This window comes from Rhinolophus sinicus, chromosome 1 (genome assembly GCF_057876585.1).
Source record: "Rhinolophus sinicus isolate RSI-liver-muscle chromosome 1, RSI-T2T, whole genome shotgun sequence".
NCBI classification, from domain to species: domain Eukaryota; kingdom Metazoa; phylum Chordata; class Mammalia; order Chiroptera; family Rhinolophidae; genus Rhinolophus; species Rhinolophus sinicus.
In genome coordinates this window covers 60,261,322-60,273,433 of record NC_142501.1, presented here as the reverse complement: position 1 = coordinate 60,273,433, position 12,112 = coordinate 60,261,322, and the positions used below count along the sequence as shown (strand labels likewise).

At 33.0% G+C, this 12,112-nt stretch overlaps 1 protein-coding gene across 3 annotated transcripts in view; it reads right to left on the bottom strand.

The window, feature by feature from the left end:
* Window positions 1-289: 289 nt before the first annotated feature.
* Window positions 290-12,112, bottom strand: part of SLC16A7 (solute carrier family 16 member 7) — a 156,331-nt gene continuing 144,508 nt past the window's right edge. For all 3 annotated transcript variants that reach the window (XM_019742386.3, XM_019742388.3, XM_019742387.3), the window contains exons 5-6: window positions 8,034-8,849; window positions 290-4,772 (exon numbers count right to left, since the gene is read on the bottom strand). In XM_019742386.3, the coding sequence (XP_019597945.1) occupies window positions 4,504-4,772; window positions 8,034-8,849 (1,085 nt within the window). In that variant the 3' untranslated portion in view covers window positions 290-4,503. The remainder of the gene's footprint in view (window positions 4,773-8,033; window positions 8,850-12,112) is intronic.

The following is a 12,112-nucleotide window of genomic DNA, read 5'->3' as shown; positions in this document are numbered from 1 at the left end:
TATTCTAAGGATGTCAAAAGTCTAGAGGGAGAAGGCAGAAGCAATGGCGCTTGTTCTTTATATAGGACAAATGGACAGAAATGATAACGCAGATGTTCAAGATAACTTAAAAAATGAGTTAAGGTGTAGGGGCCATTGCATTAAATGATGAAAATGAATATATACTGCACAGATGAACCAAACCATTTGTATCTCATGACATTTTACAAGTTTTTTTGTTTGTTTTTGTTTTTGTTTTGTTTGTAATTTAGGATACACCTGTAAATGGGAATCACTATAATTCTGAAAATAATGTTTCATAGTAAGGACTTTTTATTTATGAATCATAATAAGCAGCAAGCAATATGGGAATTACTTATCCATAAAGAAAATAATTTTTTCTTCTAAATCCAACCCCAGGGAAAATATACTATGCTTGAGTCATATAAATATGTCATTATACGAAAAAAGTCACATTAAAACAATTATGGCTATTATATAATCATTACCATGATTTAGAATAATTTTCATTGGCTAGAAAATCAGGCAACTTGAAACTATATATTCAGGTTATAGCAATGCAGTCTCTAATAGCACTATATAAATCATACGTAACACAAATTACAGTTAAATTAATTGGTTTACCATATAAGGTTTACATTTTTTGTATTTATATTTTATCTAGCTTTGCTTCTACAGTTTCTATTGGAAGGCTACGTAATAGTGAACACACCAGGGCATCTCTCTACTTTTAGATAAACTTGAGTTTTAGTTTTGATTCTGTCACATATGACCTTTTAACTTTGGGCAATTTGCTGAACTTCTTTGTACGTCTGTTTTGGGTTTTGTTTTGCTCATCTATGATATCAGGCCAATAGTCTTTACTTATGATTTGGATTGAATATTAAGGTAGGCAAAATGCATGATACATAAATATTAGTTCCCTTCCTTGTTTTTATCCTTTCTCCCTATTAAATTGAGTTTAACAATCATGATTTTAATTTTATTTAAAGTCTGCAACATTATACAAATGAGGTTGTTGGGTTTTTTTAAAGATACTTTTGGATGGAAAATAAGTTTCAACTAATCGATTAAGGATATCTACATTTTATAACATCAATATAAAACTTACATCATACATCTTGTGGTTGTTTTTTTCTATATCAGTTGTCATGTATAGCCAGAGAAGGCTGTGTAAAAAATCCCGAGATTTTTAAAGTGCACATTCAAATATATCAAACCTAATGATTTTACTTATTTCCTAGTGTCTGGGGCGGGGAGGGGGGGTGTGTGAGATAAGGTGGTTGAAAGAAAGTGATGAATTTGCATCTGAGTGATGAATTGGCATTGAGAAATCATGTCTTCCAACGTGAAGTACATTAGAGCCTGACTCACTGCCTCCTAAATGTGTGCTAACTGGACCCAAAAATAACCTGGAAAGAGGGTGGGAATAGGTTAGTACAAATTTATATCCAATATTCTCTTCATAAATTAGTGAAGGCATACAAGTATTTAAGGCTAAATGGTGAAAAATACAGGGTGATCAGTTATCCCAAATGGAAAAATAAACTAGCCAGTGACCATGAATATTTTGGTATCCTGGTTTATGATAACCTTCTTTTTGTACAATTTCATGATAGGGGAATGGGACTGACAAGGGACTTTATTAGTGTTCTGTGATTTTTACTTCATGATATCTTAAATACCTAAAATGTATCATTCCCTAGGGGAAGAAATTGTTACAGACACAGAAGTCCACTATATTCCCTCCTCCGTTTATGTGACTATAGAAAAATGAATTCTCTAGGTCGATCTTCTCTTCTCAATCTTTCAAAGATGCTGTTAAAGCAACAAATATTCTAACAAGCTCAAGGGAGTGAGAAGAGTGAACAAGTAGAAAAATTTATGTTACCCTGGAACAATCTGAACCCTGTACATGAATGAGTTGATGTCACTGTTCTCAGTATGTTCTGATTTAATTTTCCACATTTACGTACGGGAATTTATATGTGTGAATATCTGCAACTTTGTGCAGCACTGCTCCCAGGCATGACTGTATATATCACATCATGTGCTTTGAATGTGCAACTTCCCTCCCTTTCTTTTCTTAACAATTTAATATAATCAGTGTTAGAAATGAAAATGACCAAAGAGCAATGGAATACATATGAACTGAATTTGACGTGACAAGAAATTAATCAGTATGTAAATCTCCTTTCATGGAGAAAGCCACTGCAATGTACCCACCAGCATGTCTCTACCAGCAGGTGATAAAGCAGACTATAACCTTAGACCTAAAACCCCACCATCATTACTTTGCTGTTTATTCCCCCCGGGGGTCTGATATCTATATTAATTTGAATGTGTCTTCAGAGAATTCAAGATATTTTTGAAAATGTTTAAAATTGGAGAGCTACTATACAATTTATAATGTTACATTTCTTATGATGAGTCAGAGTTAAATACAAAAGCACTAATAATATGAAAATAACTCGTTCCAGAATCAAGACTGGGTGAAATCAAATTAAATACAGCCATACACTGCCACGTTTCCCTGATTAATTGAGCTATAGTATTGGCACATATTGTTTTACTTAATATTTGGGAAGTACAAATATCTATTCACATGCAAAAAGTGACTGTTAAATGAAATATGGAATTGTATATAGCTTTCTAAACATGAGCCTCATGCTTAAACAGTGCATAAATTTTACAAATAAAATCCTTAACATTAACTATCACAAAAGCTTGGTATCCAGGTACAATCTTATAGGAAATAAGAATAGCACCTGCCTCAACTGCAATAATAATTAAAAAAACAAAAACAAAAAAAACGGCAAGTTCCTTTTGACATCTTAAGAGTGACATCACTTCAGTAATCAAGCACTAAATGCTTTTTATTAATCATGATCTTAAACTTCAGATTTGTAGATGTAAATATTTATAACTTTAGCCATGCTGCACAATGTCTTTCTTGTTTAAAAGTAATTTATCACTCAAAATGGTATTTATAGTTCTGAATGTACACAACTATCATATGACTGTTTTCAAGAGTGATTCAGAATCCCAGATGTTTTCATACAGTTATGAAAATGAGAAACTGCTAAATTAACCTGGCTTACAGTATTGAAAGCTTCCTGCTATCGTGTTATACATGATACCTACACTTCACAAGTGTATACCAAGTCACACACAGCCTCCATCCAGTTCTAGAAGCCTTTTCTACCAGTCTCCTGATTATGTTCAGTCAGCAGGAAGTCTAACCAGTAGAGGGCAGAATTTTAAAAGGCTTCCATTCCTATAGCATGAGATATTTTTCAGTGGCTGAATACAAAGCCTATTCGTGGTTTCTGTTTTTTCGCTTTTGCATTTTGGTGAAGGGAGGGAAATGAGAGAATTTAGAAGGCTCATTAAAAGCACCTCCCATTCTTAGCTTTACTCAGATGGATTACTCATAACAGTAACCTCCTGGTCACCACTGTGTATGTATTAAGAAAAATTAGAATTCAGCCTCTCTGTAAGCCTGTCCACGAGAATTCTGGTTGATTCTACTTTGATGTCTCAGTGTGAAAGTGTGTCTGAAAGTTAAGAAAAATCCCTAGTTATTACTTTCTGGATTACTAACAAAAATCCTTTTTAAAATCAATGGACATAGCTCATTGCTTGGAGTTATTTAGGCTTTTAATTTAATTTACATATTAGGTAAATATTCTGAAAATTATTGGAGCATGCTAGTCTCTAGCACCAGGTACTAATGGCCCCCTCAAAGAAATCATGTTCCGGGATTAATCAAATCTAACAGTGCTCAGAAACAATGGCTTAAAATGGAGTATCTTCTTTTCTTCAATTTTATTATAAACATGCAAATGCTTTTTTTTTACAACAGTAGTTGCATTTTCAAAATAAGATCATCTCTTTTTCATCCATGTCCTTATCTTTAAAACCCACATTGCAAAGTACTATGCAGATGTAATACATTTTTTTTCTCCATGGATTTTTTTTTTTAAGTTAAAAAATAAAAGTAGTACGGTGATAATATTTTTTTTTAACTTACATGTCTTTTGTTCTCCAGATACTCTATGTGCACATGGGTGTGTGTAAAATTCATTTTCCCTTAATTCCATCTCACACTTTAATATCAAATAGAAAATGAAATGTGGAGAGGGCATTCTTATAGGATTAAACATAGTCCTTCTAACTACTTAAACCAGGAATTTGGATATCAGATCTCTATAATTGAGACTGGAAGTCACTGGAAGAAGACTTTAAAATTATTTTAACAACCACAACCAGAGTTATGTATGGAAAAAAATCGGTTACATTGATTCTTTATGTGCATAATCTCAAAATTTTACCGCCCAAATTAATTTTAAAAATGAAACATTTAAAATTCGCCATTGAGGAAAATCTTATCTCCATCCTTAATTATCATGCCTTGTTTCAACTAAGAACCTTTCAAATATTTTGGGGGGAAAAATACTCCTAAGAAAATCATAAACATTGAAATCAGAGGTGTGATTCTTGTTATATATTAGTTTCTCTTTCTGAGGGATTATTCCCTGTTCTCATACTTTGGACTTTAGCATCATATTGGTTAGACTTGCTCAAGGGTTCAGATTCTCCGGATTCAAGTTTATGCGTTTTCTTCTTTTCTTCTTCCAACTTCTTTTCCTTTGCAAGCAATCTATAGTTTATGGTATTGCCAATGAGCAGCCACACACTTGCTAGGACCACAATAGCTCCACAGGCTATGTACATGTATTTATATTCTCCAGTTTCATCGACCAATTTACCTAAGAGACAAAAAGCATCTTTTAAGGTAGCATAATAAAAGAGTCATAAATTATAAAAGTTTCAAATAAATTCTTCCACAAAGTATGTACTTATTTCTTATTTAAGTTAATGTAAATGAGACTTTAACAAATAAAACAAGTATTCTAGATTATGACTTCTATATATGCAAATAAAGGCATATATGCAGCATTATATTAATATTACCAGCACACTAAAATTATTGAAAACCATTTCCCTGAATAAAAATCTACAACCAGGAGAAAGTAAGTATATATATATATATATATATATATATATATATATATATATATATATGTTTTGAGGTACATATTCATAAATACATACATGCAGGAGGTGCATTTTTTGTATCTGTAAATGTACAAATAGCTATATTTATCTATGTATTTACAGAAAACACATTAACATTACTTCATCCTTTCCATGCTGCCTAGCTTTTCAATAAAGAGGGAAACATTACATTCTTTAGGAAAGACCCAAAGACTTTTATAAAGTTCCTGACAGGGCATAATGTTTACTAAATGCTTTTTCTATGACCAGCACTAGGCTAAACAATTTTTACAGAGCTAGTGAGTGGCAGAATCTGGATTTTAACCATGTTTCTCTGAATCTCATATTCTTAACTACTCTTTCAAATGGCTTCACCAAACCTCTTAATTGTTATGTCACTTCTTGGGCTAATCACAGTTGTTGTTTACTTTATTTGAATCTAAATTATTAAGACCAAACTAATCAGGATGAAAATATTTATTCCATTTGATTTTGAAAACATTGAAGAACTAGCCTGCTGCCAAATCATCTGAAGGTTTATTGACTTTTTAAAATGTTTCGGTTTATAGTTTTGCCTCTTGCCTATGCAGGTACCTAATTGTTAACAACAATTATTATCAGCAAAATTTAATTTACATAAATCTATATTGTTTATCATTTGTGTATCTCAGGAGATTCTGATATAGGCCTATTTGTTTAGTCATCACCTCTATCATTCTAACTAAAATCTAGTCAGTGGCTCAGTATTAAATTTTGCTATGTGTGAAATTATCTATTTGAATAAAGTTCCCTGTTCTAATTAGGTAAATGGTGGAATAGGCTTATTTCAGTAAATATGACATATACATAAGCCTAACAAAAACTGCACAATTTAATTTTCCATTATAAGTCAAATATTTCCATCCAAGCAATTATTGTTATACTTCTAAATACATAACCATCAGAGTTAATATCACTTTAGGCTGTCATCTCAACCATACTTTCTGACGGTTTGGGGAATTTTTTATCATTCTCAAGAAACCACATATGATTTCCAAAACTAAAGCTTCAGTTCTTTGTGAGTGCATCAGTAAAAGTTTGGGCTGAAAAAACTGAAAATAAAAATCACACTCTCCCTACCTTTTGCTGCTCTCCTAGACAAGGAGGAGCAACAGCAACTATAAGAAGTAACTACAATGATACCCACTCGTGCAGAAGTATTTACTGAGTGCCTCAGATATGCCAGACACCACTCTAGCTGATACCAAATGCTGTAGAGGAGAAGCCAGTCTGAAAGTCACGGAGTGTCAGGGGAAGCAGGAGGCAGAAAAAGGATGAAATAAAAGAGTAGATATATTATGGCTACAGTCTTAGAACTTCAACAGAAAGCCACAAAACAATTCCTGCCATTGGCACCACTGGTGCAATTGTTTGGCATTATTAACACAATAAGCATTCAAGGACACTGAAATTGATGTAAATATTATTGATACAGGTTCTCAGCTCAAGTAGAAGTAGCCAAATCAGATTCCTTTATTTTTATCCTTAGAGCCTACTCACTACATCTGTTGACCTGACTTGATTTTTTTTTTTTTTAATCCCACCATGGCTGGTGAAATACAATTTTCTCTGTTGATACTGCAAATTTTATTGCTCATGAATAGCTTCTAAAAACCCATTTGGTAAACTTACCTCTGTATGAGGTAAGATAGGTCAATTGTACTTGTCTTATATAATCAAGAGGCTAACAAATAAGACCAATTGGTTTTCACTCTTTTTGACAACAGTTTTGGTGCCATGGTATATCCACACTGAGAGACATAACACCCACAACATCTGTGCTAGATACCAGAGGACAGCCATGGTGGACAGAAAGTCAACTACACAACTCATTCCTGACCAAGCGAAACAGGAAAAGGCGACAGGTCGATGATGCCTTAAGATTAACAAATTAAACATGAATTTTCCCACTTTCAAAATGATTCCTTAATGTCTTGTAGGAAGTAGTTTATAAACTGACTTAAATACATGGAAAAATTTATATGTAGGCCAGCAGTTACTGTGACCACTAGGGGGGCAGGCCAGGAGTCTAAGTGTTAAGCAAAACAACAGACAGTGGTTACTGGAAAAGACTGGCCCACAAAAAATATTAATTTTTATAACACTAAAGTTTAAGGCTAAATAAAGTCTTAACTTTAGAAATGAACTTATACATGTGTCTTTACTTATTCTCCTTACTGGTTATTTAGCACAGATACTTTTGTCGGCATCACTGAAAATATTTCAGATCTTAAAATTTAAAGGTAGTCTTTATAATTTATGAATAGGGAATGTAAGTGTCTGTCACAAAAATGATCTTGAATGGATTTTCCTTCATTTCTGCATTCTATATATTCCTGCATTACATATAGATAGATATACAGATACAGATACAGATACAGATACAGATACAGATACAGATACAGATATAGATATAGATAGTATAGATATTTTTATCAGTGATATTATAAAAGTATTTCTTCCATAGGCATGTAAAAAGTTCCATATTAATATAACCAATGCACTCCACTAAGAAAATAGATCCTGTCCTTTTGAGAGTGTTATTTTAAAATTTTGACTCATTTTAATATAAGCAAAAGAGAAATCTATTCACCAATAATAAAATAAAGAAAAAGTGACATTTTACCTTTATGATACATTTTTAAAAGCCCAAAATAACTGATCTGGGTAAAAACCTGAAAATGATGCTACTAATTATCAGTCTAACTTAAATTCTTAAGTACATAGGTTTGGGCTCTGAAACAAATTTACGTATAAAGTCAATTAATTACGAAGTTTAAAAATACATAATAAAACCTAAAATTAGCACACCCATAGTCTTTCAGGCTATTATTATTTATTATTACAAACCACATTATATACTACAAAGAAAGTCTAGACTAATGGCTATTGACTTTATGCTTTTTGCTTTGCTTATTGGGGAATATTCTTACCAGCAAGAGGAGGGCCAAGAAGAACTGGGCAACACTCCACGACTGTGGTGAGTCCCACGGCACTGGAAAACCTTTGAGGACCAACAAGGTCCATGAGAGTTTCAAAGAGGATACTGCTAACACTCCCAAATCCAAGGCCAAAAAATACAGCATAAAGCACCAGGCTTGTGTAGTCCTCTGCCAACGGGCATAGTAGATGACACAGTCCATTGAACATAATTGCAAAACTGAAGAAGTACTGGATTCGGGGTCGAACAAGTTTGGAGTTTGCAATTAACCCTACGGAAGGCCTAGCAAACATATCAACGAAAGCCATCACAGACAGCAAGAAGGCTGCAGAATACTCATCAATTCCCTTGTCTTTAGCATATGGAGCCAAGAATATAACGGGAGCAAAAAATCCTAGAAACATAATGACATTTCCAGATAAGTATATCAAAAATCCTCTATGCGTGAAAAGGGAAAAATCTAAATAATCATTAATTCTTTCCCATGTTGATTTCTTCTCGTGGCTTTTCTTCACACTTGAATCATCTGCTCTTACGCAAACCTTAGTTTTAGACTTACTAGTTTGTTTGGGTTCAACGGGTCTCATGAGGGACCCAGCCACACAGGCGTTCAAAAATATACCTCCCAAAATCAAGAAGCTTCCTTTCCAGCCGTAAGTATTAAGAAGGAACTGATTGAAAGGAGCTAAGGTACTTAAGAAAACAGGACTTCCTGCCATGGCAAGTCCATTCGCCATGGGTCGTTTCTTATAGAAGTATTTTCCAAGGATTGTCAAGGCAGGTTGCAGGTTGAAGGCTAGACCTAAACCTGAGAAGAACAAAACAAAAAGAAGAAAAACACAAACATTATGCCACTCACAAAATAAATTACTTTTTCAAAATGTACATTTTTAAATGGGTAAGGCAGACCTAAAAATGCAACAGCAGGTAGTGATTTTCTTAATTATGAATATCAATAGAATGGCACATAAACAAAAAGGTTCCCATACTGGACACTTGATATGTATGACAGTTTCATATTCCTTTCATTTTAAAGCACAAAAATAAAACCAAGAACTTCTACTGATTTTTCAATAATCGTAGAATAGGTTGAAACTAGGACAAAATCATTAGTTCTTAATTACTATCATTTAATTCCACAGATAAATTAACCTCTCTTTCTTCATTTATATACACATACATAGGACAGATTTTTTTTTTTCCCCTTGTGGGAAAGCCTGCATTTAAAATATGAATACCTTCTTTTCAGAGTTGAACAGACTAAAAACTTTGTCACTTATAAACAGTCTTAGGTCTCCCCAAAGACATTCTTTCAAAGCCGTGCAAATAATAAAAAGGAATAATAAAGTCATGCCATTAATTTCATGCTCTACATCCCTCACATTCCACATTTCATGAATATAGATGCACATGTGTGTTAAATAAAATATAATTTTTTGGCTTCAAATATATTCTTATTTCAGAGATTAAACGTTATTGTTTATAAAAGTCAAAAGTTCCTACTGTCTAGGGAACTTCTTGGCAGTGCTAAGTATAGCCTTTGAAAAATGAATTGCTTCTTATAGCTCGCCAAGGTACTATTTAGCAATGTAATGAATATGTTTGTTTAAAAAGTACATGAAAATGATTTATATAAACTATCTCTTTCCCCTTTAGCTTAGGTCTTACTCTATATTATTTTAGGGGCCATAGAAGTAGGAATTTTTTTGCATTTACCAATTTGTGTAAATTGAGACAGTATTATGAAGTGGTTAAGTGTTTAGATTCTGGGATACTCAGTTCTGAATACAAATAGTTATTGCAAACATTTAATACAAATATCTTCTCTGGGTAGGAGGGTCTGTAAAAGGTAACTGAAAGGAACCAAGAACATGCCTTGGAGAGTAACAGGGCAGTATGATCTCTAAATCTACCTCATAAAAAATAGAATTAGACCATTAAAAATAATGAAACTGCCCAGCAGTTTGTAAGTAGAAGAACTGAAATGAAAACCCAGGAATTGTGTTTTGAATTGTGTTTTAAGTTTCTTTATCTTGTGCTATCTCCCCCCATCTCCATTCTGTCACCTGAAATTTTGCCTTCAGATGTTAATCCAAGTTCTCCTTAGGAGATATCAGTCATCTAATTCCTATTCTGGCATGGCAAAACAAACATGAGATTTGAAATCAAAAGACCGAAATCTGTCTCAGCTACTTAACTATGTGTACTACTGGGCAAAACACTTAGACTTCTTAAGCTCTAATTCCCCTCAACAACTAAAATAAGGGTTTGCCAAAAAACTAAATTCTAGAACTGTAAGATGTTTTATAATGACATTGTGATTATCATTATTTGCTCACATTTATTTAAAAGTAACAAAATGCTGGGTACTCTGTAAAGTACTCTATATCAATTTGTTACATTAATCATGCCAACAACTCCCAGAAGACCTATCATTTCCCCCATTTTAAAGACAAAGAGACTAAGGCATAAGGAGGTTAATTTACTCATGATCACAAACCTATTATGTGCTGAGTTGGGTTTTACAAACAAGACCTGTCTGATATCAAATACCAAAAATATTGGCTGATAATGGCTTAAGATAAATCCTAAAAGGGATCAACTATATGGTGATAGAAGGAGAAGTGACTCTGGGTCGTGAACACACAATGTGATATATAGATGATGTATTATAGAATTGTACACCTGAAACCTATGTAGCTTTACTAACCATTGTCACCCCAATAAACTTTAATTAAAAAAAAAAAAAAAGATAAATCCCATATAGGTATATTTAGTGGTTGACTCTAGAAGCATCAAGGCCTTCAAAGTCAAAAGGAATGGAATTGAAGTTAGAATAACATGTAATGCTGCTGCTATTTGTGATACAGTGATATCAAAACCATCTTTTCCCTAATGCATCTACTCGTAGACCCAGTCTGACTTCTATGATTAAATGCAATATATAGTATTTCTGCACAAAGGAAAGAGTATTATTCTCTCCACTATGACAATTCTTAAATATAATAAGATTTTCATTTACAAAAGGTGTTTCATCATATCAAAAAGGAAGAGTTGCCACCAGGTAAAGAGAAAGATTTTGACATCACTATGACTGTAGGCTTTAATACATCTAATTTTTTTTTTCATCAAATGATACATAAGTCCTACGTTAGACTGATCTAAAATCATGATAAAAAGAGAAATATATTTGTCTTTTTGTCTTTAGGCATAAGAAAAATATTTAATTCCTTTACATATTAAAGTCTAATTTTTCTTAAAACTGAGTATAGGTCTGTTTGATTCAATTTATTGTTGAGGCTAATAAAAGTAGTTTCCAAACTACATAGTCCAGTCAGTTTGAGTCTAGAGACATTATACATGAGAAACAACTATTATATAATCAAATGACAGTATGCCATTTGAAAATATTTGTGTTTAGTAGGAAATGTGCCTTAGGAGCTCTTAAACAGAATCCTCCAGTAAGGAAAAAAATGAGGTAGCAATACAGAGTACTACAACTAATCAGAAAACAGACTCCGATAACTCTATTGTTAAAGCTGAATAGTGCATCCAGAAAAACATCTTTTTGACACGATTTTAACCTACTCTAAGTGATATGTCAGATACTCTAAATAGTAACAAGCAATGAAAAATGAACTTTTAAAAATAAAACTATTTATATGCCAGAAAGTCTCTGTCCACAATACCATCTTAACTGGCTAAAGAGAAATGGGTGAAACAGTAAAAGCAGACCAAAGCTGTTGTGTTTTTGATATTTATATCATAGCACATCACATGTCTGATAACTTGTTTCTTCTTCCATTACTTGAAATTAGTCTAATTGGACAGTCCATAGCTAGTATCTCAATGTACTGGATTAAAATAATTTAAGATCGCATCTGCTATAAAAAGGAAATGCAGAGAAAACAATAATGTTCTATTATTCATGCTTCCTACAGAGCTTTGCAAGCATCATATCATGTTTCCCTGAAAATAAGACCTACCCCGAAAATAAGCCCCAGTTAAGATCACCAGCCAGATGGACACATTTAGTACGTCATGACGATGTTCCAAAAGAAGATGACATGG